The 20,496-nt window shown below is 45.7% G+C and overlaps 1 protein-coding gene across 1 annotated transcript in view; it reads left to right on the top strand.

Annotated features, from left to right (window-relative positions):
- Window positions 1–20,496, top strand: part of ak5 (adenylate kinase 5) — a 113,560-nt gene that overhangs the window by 91,273 nt on the left and 1,791 nt on the right. The window contains exons 11-12 of the mRNA XM_070885985.1: window positions 11,718–11,872; window positions 14,256–14,357. Coding sequence (XP_070742086.1) covers window positions 11,718–11,872; window positions 14,256–14,357 — 257 coding nt within the window. The remainder of the gene's footprint in view (window positions 1–11,717; window positions 11,873–14,255; window positions 14,358–20,496) is intronic.

Genomic DNA, 20,496 nt, shown 5'->3' with positions numbered 1-20,496 from the left:
GCATCTTAAAGGAGGAGAAAGAGGTAGCGAGGCGGAGAGGTTTAGGCAGGGAATTCCAGAGCTTAGGGCCCAAATGTAGGCATGGCCACCAATGGTTAAGCAATTATAATCAGGAATGCTCAAGAGGGCAGAATTAGAGGAGCGCAGACATCTCGGGGGAGGTTGTGGGGCTGAAGGAGATTACAGAGATAGGGAGGGGCGAGGCCATGGAGGGATTTGTAAACAAGGATGAGAATTTTGAAATCGAGGCGTTGCTTAACAAAGTGCCTTTCACAACCTCAGGACGTCCCAAAGCACTTCATAACCAATGATGTACTTTTTCGAAATGTAGTCACTGTTGCAATGTAGGAAACGCGACAGCAAGATCTCACAAACACCAATGTGATAAATGTCCAGATAATCTTGTTTTTTTTTTTAGTGATATTTGTTCAGGGATAAATATTGGCCTGGACTGCAGGGAGAACTCCCCTGCTCCTCTATGAAATAGTGCCGTTAGATCTTTTACGGCCACCTGAGAGGGCAGACAAGGCCTTGGTTTAATGTCGCATCCAAGTGACGTTTTTCCTTCCTTCCATTCTGACCTCCAATAAACAATATATTTTGAGTCAATTGCAATGTAAAGTATTAACTGTGTCTTGAATGCACCACCGTAGCAGATAGCACAGCCTGCCATGGCTCTTGGGTAATGGGAGCCTAGCAACGGAGCTAACGATTGCTCCTACCACAAGCATGTACCTGCAGTATGCTGCTGACCTCTGCACTAGAACGGAAGCTTGTGATACTGGGATTGGAGGCATCACTCACAGCTTATGAATGAGAGGGAAGGAATGCTGCGATATAAATGAAAGATCTTTATTTACATTTCTAGGAATAAAAGTGTTAACGAGGTTGTCTGCCTGTTATTTTAACTAAGGCGCTCCCCCCGCCCCGCAAACCACCCCAGAAACAAGCAAACACCTTCAATGAAACAACAGAGGGTTTCACATGAATGCAGTGACACATTCATCACGAACACAGCACTGCAGAGCTCTGAGGCACTGATGGTTATAACATTTCCATTAGTAACACAGTAGGTTCTGCTCTAGACTGCATTAGTGGGAGCACGGCAGGCAATGAATATCCATCACTTTATCATTTTGTGTCCGAGATTACATCGTTCAGCTTGGTCATTCATGTAACAAATGATGACCCTGCAGACATCTGGTTAACAGCCTTGATGAATAAGATTATTACAAATGCAGTGACTGATCGCACATTCATTTTGTTGACGTGTATCCTCTTTCTGAATTTTAAAAACAAATTGGGATTCATTCTGGCTGCATTTCAGGAAACCACTGCACTATAGTAACGTACTGGCTAAGTCTGAGCTAGTAATGCTCATGTTAAACCATAGCTAACCCCCACAACCTTTTCACATAGCCTTTTATTTATTCAAGGGACGTGGGCGTCGCTGGCAAGACCAGCATTTATTGCCCATCTCTAATTGCCCTTGAGAAGGTGATGGTGACAAAACTGAGCCATTTCAGAGGGCAGTTAAGGGTCAATTACATTGCTGGGGGTCTGAATTCACATGTAGGCCAGAGCAGGTAAAGACATTGGTGAACCAAGATGGGTTTTTAACGACAATCCAGTAGTTTCATGGTCACCATTACTGATACTGGCTTTTTATTCCAGATTTATTTAATTAACTGAATTTAAATTCCACAGCTGCCGCGTTGGGATCTGAACTCGTGTCTCCAGATCATTAGTCGAGGCCTCTGGATTATTAGTTCAGCAACATTACCACTATGCTACCAATCCCACATTTTGCCAATGTAAGTCAATTGACACTCTTCCCCACCTAGGGAAAAAGGAATTGCTAGATTAAAAAAAGACCACGGTCCATCTAGTTCACCTTCTATCAGCATGGTAGTTCCATGATACAACGATAATGGAGTTGTTGGCTAATCATGGCAATCGATCTTCATCAATTAGTCTACAACAGACCCAGCCATGAGGCGAGGAAAACCCCAGTGATGGAGAACTTTGGAAACCATAGATCCAAAAATCACCTTTTTCCTTCCAAGCAGCCATGGGTCAGTTGGTAGTTCTCGCAGCAGTGATTTAGAATGTTGTGGGTTCAAGTCCCACTCCAGACACACTTTTGTTTATTAGTTCACAGAATGTGAATCTCACATAGAAACATAGAAACATAGAAAATAGGTGCAGGAGTAGGCCATTCGGCCCTTCTAGCCTGCACCGCCATTCAATGAGTTCATGGCTGAACATGCAACTTCAGTACCCCATTCCTGCTTTCTCACCATACCCCTTGATTCCCCTAGTAGTAGGGACTTCATCTAACTCCTTTTTGAATATATTTAGTGAATTGGCCTCAACAACTTTCTGTGGTAGAGAATTCCACAGGTTCACCACTCTCTGGGTGAAGAAATTCCTCCTCATCTCGGTCCTAAATGGCTTCCCCCTTATCCTTAGACTGTGTCCCCTGGTTCTGGACTTCCCCAACATTGGGAACATTCTTCCTGCATCTAACCTGTCTAACCCCGTCAGAATTTTAAACGTTTCTATGAGGTCCCCTCTCATTCTTCTGAACTCCAGTGAATACAAGCCCAGTTGATCCAGTCTTTCTTGATAGGTCAGTCCCGCCATCCCGGGAATCAGTCTGGTGAACCTTCGCTGCACTCCCTCAATAGCAAGAATGTCCTTCCTCAGGTTAGGAGACCAAAACTGTACACAATACTCCAGGTGTGGCCTCACCAAGGCCCTGTACAATTGTAGCAACACCTCCCTGCCCTTGTACTCAAATCCCCTCGCTATGAAGGCCAACATGCCATTTGCTTTCTTAACCGCCTGCTGTACCTGCATGCCAACCTTCAATGACTGATGTACCATGACACCCAGGTCTCTTTGCACCTCCCCTTTTCCTAATCTGTCACCATTCAGATAATAGTCTGTCTCTCTGTTTTTACCACCAAAGTGGATAACCTCACATTTATCCACATTATACTTCATCTGCCATGCATTTGCCCACTCACCTAACCTGTCCAAGTCGCTCTGCAGCCTCATAGAATCCTCCTTGCAGCGCACACTGCCACCCAACTTAGTGTCATCCGCAAATTTGGAGATACTACATTTAATCCCCTCGTCTAAATCATTAATGTACAGTGTAAACAGCTGGGGCCCCAGCACAGAACCTTGCGGTACCCCACTAGTCACTGCCTGCCATTCTGAAAAGTCCCCATTTACTCCTACTCTTTGCTTCCTGTCTGACAACCAGTTCTCAATCCATGTCAGCACACTACCCCCAATCCCATGTGCTTTAACTTTGCACATTAATCTCTTGTGTGGGACCTTGTCGAAAGCCTTCTGAAAGTCCAAATATACCACATCAACTGGTTCTCCCTTGTCCACTCTACTGGAAACATCCTCAAAAAATTCCAGAAGATTTGTCAAGCATGATTTCCCTTTCACAAATCCATGCTGACTTGGACCTATCATATTACCTCTTTCCAAATGCACTGCGATGACATCCTTAATAATTGATTCCATCATTTTACCCACTACCGATGTCAGGCTGACCGGTCTGTAATTCCCTGCTTTCTCTCTCCCTCCTTTTTTAAAAAGTGGGGTTACATTGGCTACCCTCCATTCCATAGGAACTGATCCAGAGTCAATGGAATGTTGGAAAATGACTGTCAATGCATCCACTATTTCCAAGGCCACCTCCTTAAGTACTCTGGGATGCAGTCCATCAGGCCCTGGGGATTTATCGGCCTTCAATCCCATCAATTTCCCCAACACAATTTCCCGACTAATAAGGATTTCCCTCAGTTCCTCCTCCTTACTAGACCCTCCGACCCCTTTTATATCCGGAAGGTTGTTTGTGTCCTCCTTAGTGAATACCGAACCAAAGTACTTGTTCAATTGGTCCGCCATTTCTTTGTTCCCCGTTATGACTTCCCCTGATTCTGACTGCAGGGGACCTATGTTTGTCTTTACTAACCTTTTTCTCTTTACATATCTATAGAAACTTTTGCAATCCGTCTTAATGTTCCCTGCAAGCTTCTTCTCGTACTCCATTTTCCCTGCCCTAATCAAACCCTTTGTCCTCCTCTGCTGAGTTCTAAATTTCTCCCAGTCCCCGGGTTCTCTGCTATTTCTGGCCAATTTGTATGCCACTTCCTTGGCTTTAATGCTATCCCTGATTTCCCTTGATAGCCACGGTTGAGCCACCTTCCCTTTTTTATTTTTGCGACAGACAGGAATGTACAATTGTTGTAGTTCATCTATGCAGTCTCTAAATGTCTGCCATTGCCCATCCACAGTCAACCCCTTCAGTATCATTCGCCAATCTATCCTAGCCAATTCACGCCTCATACCTTCAAAGTTACCCTTCTTTAAGTTCTGGACCATGGTCTCTGAATTAACTGTTTCATTCTCCATCCTAATGCAGAATTCCACCATATTATGGTCACTCTTCCCCAAGGGGCCTCGCACAACGAGATTGCTAATTAATCCTCTCTCATTACACAACACCCAGTCTAAGATGGCCTCCCCCCTAGTTGGTTCCTCGACATATTGGTCTAAAAAACCATCCCTTATGCACTCCAGGAAATCCTCCTCTACCGTATTGCTTCCAGTTTGGTTAACCCAATCTATGTGCATATTAAAGTCACCCATTATAACTGCTGCACCTTTATTGCACGCACCCCTAATTTCATGTTTGATGCCCTCCCCAACATCACTACTACTGTTTGGAGGTCTGTACACAACTCTCACTAACGTTTTTTGTCCTTTGGTATTCTGCAGCTCTACCCATATAGATTCCACATCATCCAAGCGAATGTCCTTCCGAACTATTGCCTTAATTTGCTCCTTAACCAGCAATGCTACCCCACCTCCTTTTCCTTTTATTCTATCTTTCCTGAATGTTGAATACCCCTGGATGTTGAGTTCCCAGCCCTGCTCATCCTGGAGCCACGTCTCCGTAATCCCAATCACATCATATTTGTTAACATCTATTTGCACAGTTAATTCATCCACTTTATTGCGGATACTCCTTGCATTAAGACACAAAGCCTTCAGGCTTGTTCTTTTAACACCCTTTGTCCTTTTAGAATTTTGCTGTACAGTGGCCCTTTTTGTTCTTTGCCTTGGGTTTCTCTGCCCTCCACTTTTCCTCATCTCCTTTCTGTCTTTTGCTTTTGCCTCCTTTTTGTTTCCCTCTGTCTCCCTGCATTGGTTCCCATCCCCCTGCCATATCAGTTTAAATCCTCCCCAACAGCACTAGCAAACACTCCCCCTAGGACATTGGTTCCGGTCCTGCCCAGGTGCAGACCGTCCGGTTTGTACTGGTCCCACCTCCCCCAGAACCGGTTCCAATGCCCCAGGAATTTGAATCCCTCCCTGTTGCACCACTGCTCAAGCCACGTATTCATCTGTGCTATCCTGCGATTCCTACTCTGACTATCACGTGGCACTGGTAGCAATCCCGAGATTACTACTTTTGAGGTCCTACTTTTTAATTTAGCTCCTAGCTCCTTAAATTCGTTTCATAGGACCTCATCCCTCTTTTTACCTATGTCGTTGGTACCAATGTGCACCACGACAACTGGCTGTTCTCCCTCCCTTTTTAGAATGTCCTGCACCCGCTCCGAGACATCCTTGACCCTTGCACCAGGGAGGCAACATACCATCCTGGAGTCTCGGTTGCGGCCGCAGAAACGCCTATCTATTCCCCTCACCATTGAATCCCCAATCACTATTGCTCTCCCACTCTTTTTCCTGCCCTCCTGTGCAGCAGAGCCAGCCACGGTGCCATGAACTTGGCTGCTGCTGCCCTCCCCTGATGAGTCATCCCCCTCAACAGTACCCAAAGCTGTGTATCTGTTTTGCAGGGGGATGACCACAGGGGACTCCTGCACTACCTTCCTTGCACTGCTCTTCCTGTTGGTCTTCCATTCCCTATCTGGCTGTGGACCCTTTCCCTGTGGTACGACCAACTCGCTACACGTGATACTCACGTCATTCTCAGCATCGAGCTTCTGGTGAGCTGCCTTCTTGAACCGCTGCAGTTTGTGTGGTGAAGGTACTCCCACAGTGCTGTTAGCCAGGGAGTTCCAGAATTTTGAACCAGCGAAGATGAAGGAAAGGCGATAGATTTCCAAATCAGAGTGTTGGGGAACTTGGAGGTGATGGTGTTCACATGCGCCTGCTGCCCTTGTCCTTCTAGGCAGTAGAAGTCACGGGTTTGGGAGATGCTGTTGAAGAAGCCATGGTGTGTTGCTGCAGTGCAACCATTGCTGCTGATGAAGGGAGTGAATGTTTAAGGTGGTGGATGGGGTGCTAATCAAGTGGGCTGCTTTGTCCTGGATGGTGTCGAGCTTCTGGTGAGAGCATGAAAAATTCTTGGCAAGTAAAATCAAGGAAAACCCAAAAATGTTTTATAAATACATTAAGAGCAAGAGAATAAAGAAAGGGTCGGGCCTGTTAGAGACCATGAGGGTAATCTGTGCGTGGAGGCAGAAGATGTGGGTATGGTTTTTAATGAATACTTTGCATCTGTTTTCACAAAAGAGAGGGGCGATGCAGGCACTGCTATTGAAGAGGTGGAGTGTGAAATATGAGATGAAATAAACATAGAGAGGAGGTATTAAGGGGTTTAGCAGCTTTGAAAGTGGATAAGTCCCCAGGCCCAGATGAAATGTATCCCAGGCTGTTAAGCGAAGCAAAAGAGGAATAGCAGAGGCTTTGACCATCATTTTCCAATCCTCTCGAGCTTCAGGTGTGGTGCCAGAGGACTGGAGGACTGCTAATGTGGTATTTTTGTTTAAGAAGGGAGAAAGGGATAGACCAAGTAATTACAGGCCAGTCAGCCTAACCTCAGTAGTGGGAAAATTATTGGAAAAAATCCTGAAGGACAGAATAAATCTACATTTAGAATGACACGGATTAATCAGGGACAGTCAGCATGGATTTGTTAAGGGAAGGTCGTGTCTGACTAACTTGATTGAATTTTTCAAGAAGGTAACCAGGAGGGTCGATGAGGGCAGTGCGTGTGATTTGTGTATATGAATTTCAGCAAAGCTTTTGATAAGGTCCCACATGGCAGACTGGTCACGAAAGTGAAAGCCCATGGGATCAAGGGCAAAGTGGCAAGTTGGATCCAAAATTGGCTCAGAGGCAGGAAGCAAAGGGTAATGGTTGATGGTGTTTTTGTGACTGGAAGGATGTTTTTAGTGGGGTTCCGCAGGGCTCAGTACTAGGCCCCTTGCTTTTTGTGGTATACATCAGTGATCGAGACTTGATTATAGGGGGTATGATTAGGAAGTTTGCAAATGATACTAAAATAGGCTGTGTGGTTAAAAATGAAGCTGCAGACTGCAGGAAGATATCGATCAACTGGTCAGGTGGGCAGAACAGCGGCAAATGGAATTCAATCCGGAGAAGTGTGAGGTTATGCATTTGGGGAGGGCCAACAAGGAAAGGGGATACACATTAAATGGTAGGACACTGAGAAGTGTAGAGGAACAAAGGCACCTTGGAGTACATGTCCACAGATCCCTGACGGTAGCAGGCCAGGTAGATAAGGTGGTTAAGAAGGCATACGGAATGCTTGTCTTTATAAGCCGAGGCATAGAATATAAGAGCAGGAGGGTTATGCTTGAACTATATAAAACACTTGTTAGGCCACAGCTAGAGTACTGCGTGCAGTTCTGGTCACCGCATTACAGGAAGGATGTGATTGCACTGGAATGGGTACAGAGGAGATTTACGAGGATGTTGCCTGGAATGGAGAATCTTAGCTATGAGGACAGATTGGATAGGTTGGGTTTGTTTCCCTTGGAACAGAGGAGGCTGAGGGGAGACATCATTGAGGTGTATAAAATTATGAGGGGCCTAGATATAGTGGATAGAAAGGGCCTATGTCCCTTAGCAGTGGGGTCAACAACCAGGGGGCATAAATTTAAAGTAATTGGTCAAAGGTTTAGAGGGGATTTGAGGAGAAATTTCTTCATGCAGAGGGTTGTGGGGGTCTGGAACTCAGTGCCTGAAAGGGTGGTAGAGGTAGAAACCCTCACCACATTTAAAAAGTATTTGGATGTGCACTTGAAGTATTTATGTGGCTGGTCCAGTTAAGTTTCTGGCCAATGGTGACCCCAGAGATATTGATGGTGGGAGATTTGGCAATGGTAATGCCATTGAATGTCAAGGGGAAGTGGTTAGATTCTCTATTGTTGGGCGCAAATGTTACTTGCCAGTGCCGTAACCTACAGGGTTACGGACCAAGAGTTGGAAAGTGGGATTAGGCTGGATAGCCTCTTGTTGGGCCAAAATGGCCTTCTATGATTCTTGAGTGTTGTTGGAGCTGCACTCATCCAGGCAAGTGGAGAGTATTCCATCACACTCCTGACTTGTGCCTTGTCGATGTGGAAAGGCTTTGGAGAGTCAGGAGGTGAGACACTCACCGCAGAATACCCAGCCTCTGACCTGCTCTTGTTGCCATAGTATTTCTGAGGCTAATCCAGTTAAGTTTCTGGCCAATGGTGACCCCGAGAGATGTTGATGGTGGGAGATTTGGCGATGGTATTGCCGTTGAATGTCAAGGGGAAGTGGTTAGATTCACTCTTGTTGGATGCGAGTGTTGCTTGCCACTTATCAGCCCAAGCCTGAATGATGTCCAGGTCTTGCTGTATGCAGGCACAGACTGTTCCATTATCTGAGGAGTTGATCACTGTGCAGTCATCAGTGAACATCCCCACTTCTGACCTTATGAAGGGTAGGTCATTGATGAAGCAGCTGAGGAACTCCTGCAGTGATGTTCTGGGGTTGAGATGATTGGCGTCCAACAACCACAACCATCTTCCTTTGTGCTCGGTATGACTCCAGCCAGTGGAGAGTTTCCCCCGGATTCCCATTGACTTCAATTTTACTGGGGCTTCTTGATGCTGCAGTCGGTTAAGTGCTGTCTTGATGTCAAGGGCAGTCACTCTCACCTCACCTCTGGAATTCAGCTTTTTTGTCCCTGTTTGGACCAAGGCTGTAATGAGTTCTGGAGCCAAGTGGTCATCGAAACATAGAAAATAGGTGCAGGAGTAGGTCGTTCTGCCCTTTGAGACTGCACTACCATTCAATATGATCATGGCTGATCATGCATCTTCAGTACCCCATTCCTGCTTTCTCTCCATTCCCCTTGATCCCTTTAGCCGTAAGGGCCACATCTAACTCCCTTTTGAATATATCTAATGAACTGGCCTCAACAACTTTCTGTGGTAGAGAATTCCACAGGTTCACAATTCTGAGTAAAGAAGTTTCTCCTCATCTCGGTCCTAAATGGCCTTAGACTGTGACCCCTGCTTCTGGACTTCCCCAACATCGGGAACATTCTTCCTGCATCTAACCTGTCCAATCCCGTCAGAATTTTATATGTTTCTATGAGATCCCCTCTCATTCTTCGAAATTCCAGTGAATATAAGCCTAGTCGATCCAGTTTTTCTTCATATGTCAGTCCTGCCATCCCGGGAATCAGTCTGGTGAACCTTCGCTGCACTCCCTCAATAGTGAGAATGTCCTTCCTCAGATTAGGAGACCAAAATTGCACACAATACTCAAGGTGGTGGTCTCACTAAGGCTCTGTACAACTGCAGTAAGACCTCCCTGCTCCTATACTCAAATCCGCTCGCAATGAAGGCCAACATGCCATTTGCCTTCTTCACCGCCGGCTGTACCTGTATGCCAACTTTCAATGACTGATGTAACATGACACCCAGATCTCGTCGTACCTCCCCTTTTCCTAATCTGTCACCATTCAGATAATATTTTGCCTTCCTGTTTTTGCCACCAAAGGGTATAGCCTCACATTTATCTACATTATACTGCATCTGCTATGCATTTGCCCACTCACCTAACCTGTCCAAGTCACCCTGCAGCCTCTTAGCATCCTCCTCACAGCTCACACTGCCACCCAGCTTAGTGTCATCTGCAAACTTAGAGATATTATATTCAATTCCTTCATCTAAATCATTAATGTATATTGTAAAGAGCTGGGGTGCCAGCACTGAACCTTGCGGTACCCCACTAGTCACTGCCTGCCATTCTGAAAAGGACTCGTTTATTCCTACTCTTTGCTTCCTGTCTGCCAACCAGTTCTCTATCCACGTCAATACATTACCTCCAATACCATGTGCTTTAATTTTGCACACTAATCTCTTGTGTGGGACCTTGTCAAAAGCCTTTTGAAAGTCTAAATACACCACATCCACTGGTTCTCCCTTGTCCACTCTACTAGTTACATCCTCAAAAAATTCTAGAAGATTTGTCAAGCATGATTTCCCTTTCATAAATCCATGCTGACTTGGACCGTACTTGTCACTGCTTTCCAAATGCGCTGCTATTAGATCTTTAATAATTGATTCCAACATTTTCCCCATCACCGATGTCAGGCTAACCGGTGTATAATTCTGTTTTCTCTCTCCCTCCTTTTTTTTTTTTAAAAGTGGGGTTACATTAGCTACCCTCCAATCCATAGGAACTGATCCAGAGTCAATAGAATGTTGGAAAATGACCCACTATTTCCAGGAAGACTTCCTTAAGTACTCTGGGATACAGACTATCAGGCCCTGGGGATTTATCGGCCTTCAATCCCATCAATTTCTTGAATACAATTTCCTGACTTATAAAGATTTCCTTCAGTTCCTCCTTCTCGCTAGACCCTTGGTCCCCTAGTATTTCCAGAAGGTTATTTGTGTCTTAACTTAGTGAAGACAGAACCAAAGTATTTGTTTAATTGGTCTGCCATTTCTTTGTTCCTCATTATAAATTCACCTATTCTGACTGCAAGGGACCTACATTAGTCTTCAAAAATCTTTTTCTCTTCACATATCTATAGAACCTTTTGCAGTCAGTTTTTATGTTCCCTGCAAGCTTACTCTATTTTCCCCCTCCTAATTAAACCCTTTGTCCTCCTCTGCTGAATTCTAAATTTCTCCCAGTCCTCAGGTTTGCTGCTTTTTCTGGCCAATTTATATGCCTCTTCTTGTATTTAACACTATCCCTAATTTCCCTTGTTTGCCACGGTTGAGCCACCTTCCCCATTTTATTTTTACGCCAGACAGGGATGTACAATTGTTGAAGTTCATCCATGTGGCGGAACCCAAACTGAGCATCGGTGAGAAGGTTATTGGTGAAGTGAGTGCCTCTTGATAGCACTGGTGATGAAACTTTGCTGATGATTGAGTAGACTGATGGGGCAGTAATTGGCTGGATTGGATATATCCTGGTTTTTGTGGACTTGAGCATATATTCTAGGCTGACACTTCAATGCAGAACTGAGGGAGAGCTGCACTGTCGGAGGTGCTATCTTTCGGGTGAGACGTTAATCCTGTCTGCCTTCTCAGGTGGATGTAAAAGATCCCATGGCATTATTTCGAAGAAGAACACAGGAGTTCTCCCCGATGTCCTGGCTAACATTTATCCATCACCTATCATTACTAAAAACAGATTATCTAGTCATTTATCACATTGCTGTTTGTGGGAGTTTGTTGTGCACAAATTGGCTACATTACAAATGTGACTACAGTTCAAAAGTACTTAAATGGCTGTTCAGCGCTTTGGGACATCCTGAGGTTGTGAAAGGTGCTATATAAATATGCAAGATCTTTCTTGCACTTGCCACATGTCATGTCTCAAATTACTCATACTGTATCCCAACATGTTTTAAGGTGGTCCAGGCTCTGGGAAGAGAACTCAGTGCGAGAGGATAGCAGCAGAGTATGGCTTCACCCACCTATCCGCAGGAGACATTCTCCGTAACACGATGGCGGTTGGGGCAGAAAGGCGTGAAGAGATTGAGGAAACCACGGAGCTGGTGCCGATGGTGAGGAAAATCACACTTTACTAAAACAGCACGCAATACAAAACCATAACTGAAGCCTAAACATTTTTGAAGTCGAATGAAGATTTATTTTTGAATGAAAGCATGACATTTCTTTTTGAAGGTTTAGTGGGCTTTTCACACTCTAAGTTTAGCGTGGTGTGAATCTGAGACAACTGAACTTTGGGAATGTAAATTGGGTGTGAATGCCCAACTGAGTGAGAAGCAAATTAATGAGGCTCTCTCCTCCAGGGAGTCCCATTCCACTTGGCCCCAATATCGGGTCAGGGTCTCTCTCTCTGCATTCAGACAGTGTCAGTGCAAAGCAAAACCACTTCCTACCAATGCTCATGCTGCAGTGTGAGTTCTCCCCCGGGCTTTCAAAAGGTTGTGATGCGTTACAGCACATGTAAGTTGCAATGGCTTTCTGATCTAAAACTACTTACTCCAGCCTAATTGTCCACTGGGTCAATGCAAAGTTTGGTGTATGCTGAGACAGACCGATCAAAAGGATCCAGGTATATTTCCTCACCTGTGCTGCACTGTTGGAACATAAGAACAGGAGTAGGCCATTCAGCCCATCGAGCCCACTCCACCATTCAATTAGATCATGGCTGCACTGTGTCTTAACTCCATCTACCTAACTTGGCTGCATATCCCATAATACCTTTACATAATAAAAATCGATCAAGCTCAGTTTTGAAATTTTCAATTGACCCCCTGCTTTTTGGGGGAGAGAGTTCCAGATTTCCATTAACTTTTGTGTGAAGAAGTGTTTCCTGACATCACCCCTGAACAGTCTAGGTCTCATTTTAAGATAATGCCCCCTTCTTCTGGACTCTCCCCACCAGAGGAAATAGTTTCTCTCTATCTACCCTATCAAATCCTTTAATCATCTTAAACACTTCAATTAGATCACCCATTCATTTTCTATATTTAAGAGAATACAAGCCTTACCACATTACAACAGTGACTACACTTCAAAAGAACTTCATGGGCTGTAAAGCGCTTTGGGCTGTCCGGTGGTTGTGAAAGGCGCTATATAAATGCAAGTATTTCTTTCTTTGTTGTCTATGCAATAAGCTGGCATCTTTTGGATGAGATGTTAAACTTTGAGAACCTGTCCACCTAGTCAGGTTGAACTTTTTGAGGAGGTCATTAACATGGTGGATGAGGGAGTGTGTCTACGGATGTTATCGATATGGACTTACAGAAGGCATCTGTTGTTCTCCTCATCTGGGACAGTAGAGGGCACCAAATTTGGTCTCAACACTCCTTGGCTAGGGAGGGAATAAATCAGCCACGGTCCTTGTTCCTGAATCGAGCTCCCTTCATAGAATCACAGCACGGAAGGCGACCATTCGGCCCGTTGAGCCCGTGCCCGTTGTTGCAAGAGCAACTCAGCCAGTCCCACTCCCCTGCCCTTTCCCCGTAGTCCTGCAATTTTTTTTCTTTCAGGTACTTATCCAATTCCGTTTTGAAAACAGTAATTGAGTCTGCCTCCACCACCCTTCCAGGCAGTGCTTTCTAGATCCTAACCACTCGCTGTGTAAAAAAGTTTGTTCTTATGTCGCCTTTGGTTCTTTTATCAATCACCTTAAATCTGTGTCCTCTAGTTTTCAACCCTTCTGCCAATGGGAAAAGTTTCTCTCGATCTACTGTGTCTGGATCCCTCATGATTTTGAACTCCTCTATCAAATCCCCTCTCAATATTCTCTGCCCCAAGGAGAACCACCCCAGCTTCTCCAGTCCATCCACGTAACTGAAGTCCCTCGTCCCTGAAATCATTCTCGGAAACCTTTTCTGCACCCTCTGTAAGGCCTTCACGTCCTTCCTAAAGTTCGGCCCAGAATTGAGGCCGAACCAAATTTATTATATAGGTTCATCATAAATTTCCATGCTTTTGTACTTTATACCTCTGTTCATGAAGCCCAGGATCACATATTTTAGCTGCACATCTACCCCTAGGTCTCTCTGTTCATGCACCGCTTTTAGGGTTACACCCTTTAGTTTATATTTCCTCTCCTCATTCTTTCCACCAAAATGTATCACTTCACACTTTTCTGCGTTAGATTTCATCTGTCATATGTCCGCCCATTCCACCTGCCTGTCTATGACCTCTTTGCAAATATTGGTTGAGAGCATGATCAGGCTTGGCTGTGACGCACACCACGACACCATGGCCTGCTGATACATTCCAGTTCTATGTCTGCCCAGTAACAAGAATCCGAACCTTCGAGAGGAGGGCATACATTTGGGAGGGTCGCGGGGGGGGGGGGGTGGCAATTGCTTTACAAGCGGAGAATTCTTTTCACCAACTGTTGTTGGATTGTTGTGAAGTTAGTCCCAGTGTGACCACTGACCATCTCGACCTTTTTTTGTTCAGGAGCTACTGAAAGACGCCATGATTTCTAACATGGACACCAAAGGGTTTCTAATTGATGACTATCCTTGGGACGTGAAGCAGGCAGAAGAATTTGAGAAGGTGGTGAGTACAATGGTCTGTTCCAACCAAATGGCAACATCGGGGTGGGGCGGCTACACAAGCCCATTGGGGAAGTCATTCAAAATGGTAGTGGAGGATTGCTTTGGGCACCGGTGTTTCTAATTGATGGCTACATTCGGGAAGTGGGGCAGGCAGAATAATTTGAGGTGGTGAGTAGGTGCAACTAAAGGAGAGCGAGGGCTATACAAGCCCATTGGGGAATAGAAACATAGAAACATAGAAAATAGGTGCAGGAGCAGGCCATTCAGCCCTTCTAGCCTGCACCGCCATTCAATGAGTTCATGGCTGAACATGAAACTTCAGTACCCCCTTCCTGCTTTCTCGCCATAACCCTTGATCCCCCGAGTAGTAAGGACTTCATCTAACTCCCTTTTGAATATATTTAGTGAATTGGCCTCAACTACTTTCTGTGGTAGAGAATTCCACAGGTTCACCACTCTCTGGGTGAAGAAGTTTCTCCTCATCTCGGTCCTAAATGGCTTACCCCTTATCCTCAGACTGTGACCCCTGGTTCTGGACTTCCCCAACATTGGGAACATTCTTTCTGCATCTAACCTGTCTAAACCCGTCAGAATTTTAAACGTTTCTATGAGGTCCCCTCTCATTCTTCTGAACTTCAGTGAATACAAGCCCAGTTGATCCAATCTTTCTTGATAGGTCAGTCCCGCCATCCCGGGAATCAGTCTGGTGAACCTTCGCTGCACTCCCTCAATAGAAAGAATGTCCTTCCTCAAGTTAGGAGACCAAAACTGTACACAATACTCCAGGTGTGGCCTCACCAAGGCCCTGTACAACTGTAGCAACACCTCCCTGCCCCTGTATTCAAATCCCCTCGCTATGAAGGCCAACATGCCATTTGCTTTCTTAACCGCCTGCTGTACCTGCATGCTAACCTTCATACAAAATAGTGATGCAGCACTGTTCTGGGCACTACATCTAGCAACACGTGACTGCCCTTCATGGAGATTTCCTCTGGTTGCTATTCCTAACAAAATCATAACAAGAACAGTGATTTTTGTTATTTGTTCTTGGAATGTACGTAACACTGGCAAGGCCGCATTTATCGCCCATCCCTAGTGGCCATGAGGGCATTAAAAGTCAATCATATAGAGTGGGACTGGAGTTGTATGTAGGTCTTAAGAACATAAGAATTAGGAACAGGAGTAGGCCAGCTAGCCTCTCGAGCCTGCTCCGCCATTCAATAAGATCATGGCTGATCTGGCCATGGACTCAGCTCCACTTACCCACCCTCTCCCCGTAACCCTTAATTCCCTTATTGGTTAAAAATCTATCTATTTGTGACTTGAATACACTGCTTCCTTGGGCAGAGAATTCCACAGATTCACAACCCTCTGAGAGAAGAAATTCCTTCGCAACTCGGTTTTAAATTGGCTCCCCCGTATTTTGAGGTTGTGCCCCCTAGTTCTAGTCTCCCCTACCAGTGGAAACAACCTCTCTGCCTCTATCTTGTCTATCCCTTTCATTATTTTAAATGTTTCTATAAGATCACCCCTCATCCTTCTGAACTCCAACGAGTAAAGACCCAGTCTACTCAATCTATCATCATAAGGTAACTCCCTCATCTCCGGAATCAGCCTAGTGAATCGTCTCTGTACCCCCTCCAAAGCCAGTATATCCTTCCTTAAGTAAGGTGACCAAAACTGCATGCAGTACTCCAGGTGCGGCCTTACCAATACCCTGTACAGTTGCAGCAGGATCTCCCTGCTTTTGTACTCCATCCCTCTCGCAATGAAGGCCAATATTCCATTCGCCTTCCTGATTACCTGTTGCACCTGCAAACTAACTTTTTGGGATTCATGCACAAGGATCCAAAAAGAGTTTCATGCACAAGGACCCCCAGGTCCCTCTGCACCTCAGCATGTTGTAATTTCTCCCCATTCAAATAATATTCCCTTTTTCTGTTTTTTTTCCCCCCAAGGTGGATGACCTCACACTTTCCAACATTGTATTCCATCTGCCAAACCTTAGCCCATTCGCTTAACCTATCTAAATCTCTTTGCAGCCTCTCTGTGTCCTCTTCACAACCCGCTTTCCCACTAATCTTTGTGTCATCTGCAAATTTTGTTACACTACACTCTGTCCCCTCTTCCAGGTTATCTATGTGTATTGTAAACAGTTGTGGTCCCAGCACCGATCCCTGTGGCACACCACTAACCACCGATTTCCAACCCGAAAAGGACCCATTTATCCCGACTCTCTGCTTGCTGGTCGCCAGCCAATTCTCTCCCCATGCTAATACATTTCCTTTGACTCTGCGTACCTCTATCTTCTGCAGTAACCTTTTGTGTGGCACCTTATCGAATGCCTTTTGGAAATCTAAATACACCACATCCATCGGTACACCTCTATCCACCATGCTCGTTATATCCTCAAAGAATTCCAGTAAGTTAGTTAAACATGATTTCCCCTTCATGAATCCATGCTGCGTCTGCTTGATTGCACTATTCCTATCTAGATGTCCCGCTATTTCTTCCTTAACGATAGTTTCAAGCATTTTCCCCACTACAGATGTTAAACTAACCAGCCGATAGTTACCTGCCTTTTGTCTGCCGCCTTTTTTAAACAGAGGCGTTACATTAGCTGCTTTCCAATCCGCTGGTACCTCCCCAGAGTCCAGAGAATTTTGGTAGATTATAACGAATGCATCTGCTATAACTTCCGCCATCTCTTTTAATACCCTGGGATGCATTTTATCAGGACCAGGGGACTTGTCTACCTTGAGTCCCATTAGCCTGTCCAGCACTACCCCCCTAGTGAAAGTGATTGTCTCAAGGTCCTCCCTTCCCACATTCCTGTGACCAGCAATTTTTGGCATGGTTTTTGTGTCTTCCACTGTGAAGACCGAAGCAAAATAATTGTTTAAAGTCTCAGCCATTTCCACATTTCCCATTATTAAATCCCCCTTCTCATCTTCGAAGGGACCAACATTTACTTTAGTCACTCTTTTCCGTTTTATATATCTGTAAAAGCTTTTACTATCTGTTTTTATGTTTTGCGCAAGTTTACCTTCGTAATCTATCTTTCCTTTCTTTATTGCTTCCCGGATGCTCTTCCTCCACTTTGGGCGGTCTTGGGTCAGGGATTCCCAGGTGTCGGTGGGGATGTTACACTTTTTCAAGGAGGCTTTGAGGGTGTCCTTGAAGTGTTTCCTCTGCCCGCCTGGGGCTCACTTGCCATGTAGGAGTTCTGAGTAGAGCGCTTGTCAGGCATGTGGGCGATGTGGCCCATCCAGCAGAACTGATCGAGCGTGGAAAGTGCTTCGACGCTGGGGATGTTGGCCTGAGCGAGAACACTGACGTTGGTGCGTCTGTCCTGCCAATGGATTTGCAGGATCTTGCAGAAGCAGCGTTGGTGTTACTTCTCCAGTGTTTTGAGGTGCCTGCTGTACATCGTCCATGTCTCTGAGCCATATAGGAGGATGGGTATCACCACTACTCTGTACATTGAAACCTAGAAAATAGGTGGAGTAGACCATTCAATGAGTTCATGGCTGAACATGCAACTTCAGTACCCCATTCCTGCTTTCTCGCCATACCCCTTGATCCCCGTAGTAGTAAGGACTTCATCTAACTCCTTTTTGAATATATTTAGTGAATTGGCCTCAACAACTTTCTGTGGTAGAGAATTCCACAGGTTCACCACTCTCTGGGTGAAGAAGTTTCTCCTCATCTCGGTCCTAAATGGCTTACCCCTTATCCTTAGACTGTGACCCCTGCTTCTGGACTTCCCCAACATCGGGAACATTCTTCCTGCATCTAACCTGTCCAATCCCGTCAGAATTTTATGTTTCTATGAGGTCCCCTCTCATTCTTCTGAACTCCAGTGAATACAAGCCCAGTTGATCCAGTCTTTCTTGATAGGTCAGTCCCGCCATCCTGGGAATCAGTCTGGTGAACCTTCGCTGCACTCCCTCAATAGCAAGAATGTCCTTCCTCAAGTTAGAAGAGCAAAACTGTACACAATACTCCAGGTGTGGCCTCACCAAGGCCCTGTACAACTGTAGCAACACCTCCCTGGCCCTGTATTCAAATCCCCTCGCTATGAAGGCCAACATGCCATTTCCTTTCTTAACCGCCTGCTGTACCTGCATGCCAACCTTCAATGACTGATGTACCATGACACCCAGGTCTCGTTGCACATCCCCTTTTCCTAATCTGTCACCATTCAGATAATAGTCTGTCTTTCTGTTTTTACCACCAAAGTGGATAACCTCACATTTATCCACATTATACTTCTTCTGCCATGCATTTGCCCACTCACCTAACCTATCCAAGTCGCTCTGAAGCCTCATAGCATCCTCCTCGCAGCTCAACTGCCACCCAACTTAGTGTCATCTGCAAATTTGGAGATACTACATTTAATCCCCTCGTCTAAATCATTAATGTACAGTGTAAACAGCTGGGGCCCCAGCACAGAACCTTGCGGTACCCCACTAGTCACTGCCTGCCATTCTGAAAAGTACCCATTTACTCCTACTCTTTGCTTCCTGTCTGACAACCAGTTCTCAATCCATGTCAGCACACTACCCCCAATCCCACGTGCTTTAACTTTGCACATTAATCTCTTGTGTGGGACCTTGTCGAAAGCCTTCTGAAAGTCCAAATACACCACATCAACTGGTTCTCCCTTGTCCACCCTACTGGAAACATCCTCAAAAAATTCCAGAAGATTTGTCAAGCATGATTTCCCTTTCACAAATCCATGCTGACTTGGACCTATCATGTCACCTCTTTCCAAATGCACTGCTATGACATCCTTAATAATTGATTCCATCATTTTACCCACTACTGAGGTCAGGCTGACCGGTCTATAATTCCCTGTTTTCTCTCTCCCTCCTTTTTTAAAAAGTGGGGTTACATTGGCTACCCTCCACTCGATAGGAACTGATCCAGAGTCAATGGAATGTTGGAAAATGACTGTCAATGCATCCGCTATTTCCAAGGCCGCCTCCTTAAGTACTCTGGGATGCAGTCCATCAGGCCCTGGGGATTTATCGGCCTTCAATCCCATCAATTTCCCGACTAATAAGGATTTCCCTCAGTTCCTCCTCCTTACTAGACCCTCTGACCCCTTTTATATCCGAAAGGTTGTTTGTGTCCTCCTTAGTGAATACTGAACCAAAGTACTTGTTCAATTGGTCTTCCAAGTTTGGTGCCGGGTTTGAGGTCCTGGTCTTCAAACACTCAGGCGATGGAAGGCTGCACTGGCACACTGAAGGCGCCGTTGGACCTTGTCGTCGATGTCTACCCTTGTTGACAGTAGGCACCCGAGGTATGGAAAGTGGTCCACGTTGTCCAAGGCCTCGACGTGGATTTTGATAACTGGGGGCAGTGCTGCGTGACGGGGTCAAGTTGGTAAAGGAGCTTTGTATTACGGATGTTTAGTGTGAGGCCCATGCTCTCGTATGCTTCGGTGAAGGTGTTGGAGATCGCCTCCGAGTGTGCGCAGATGCAGGTCCGCACTAGTGTGAGGGGGTGGAGGAGGGAGAGAAGGAGCAGTCACCGTGCTCTTTGCAAAGGCTCCACTCACTGCATCCAGACTGCCTCCTCCCCCACAACAGCAACGCTGCTTTAGCCTGGGCTACTATCCGCAATGCGCGCTGAAGCCGAGCCACAAGGTGGGTGCCAGCCCGCTCTGCGCCGCTCACCCTCACTCACTCACTCGCTATTGGCCACCCGCGAACGGGTGAAATTAAACTTATTGTGAAATTTAAATGTCACTAAAGGGGTTTTAAATATAAACGGGCCTGGTGTGGGAAAAAAAACCCCGAGCCTAAATAGAAAAGGGTAGGGGCCAAAAGGTCCGACCTTCCCTTTCACAGACAATGACGTTGTCCTATCAGATCGTGGATCGGTTTGTGATGTGACGCACAGGTGTACTGAGAGCAGCACCGGGCAGGTGCTGTTGTCATGTGGATGTCTGGGTTGTGGGTCATTGGCCACACTTGAGCTCCCACATGTTCGGTTACAAGGGCAAGGCAGCAATGCCTCGGGCAGTGCAGGCATTGCCAAAAAAAACAATCGGAGCTTTGCACTCAGTCGTGCACAGGAGGGTGCCTGTTTTCCATTGCGCTCTCTGATCCAGGTTTATTTCAGGCAGA

This window comes from Pristiophorus japonicus, chromosome 8 (genome assembly GCF_044704955.1).
Source record: "Pristiophorus japonicus isolate sPriJap1 chromosome 8, sPriJap1.hap1, whole genome shotgun sequence".
NCBI lineage: Eukaryota > Metazoa > Chordata > Chondrichthyes > Pristiophoridae > Pristiophorus > Pristiophorus japonicus.
The sequence above is the reverse complement of the archived record's forward strand: the minus strand, read 5'-3'. Positions and strand labels throughout refer to the sequence as shown.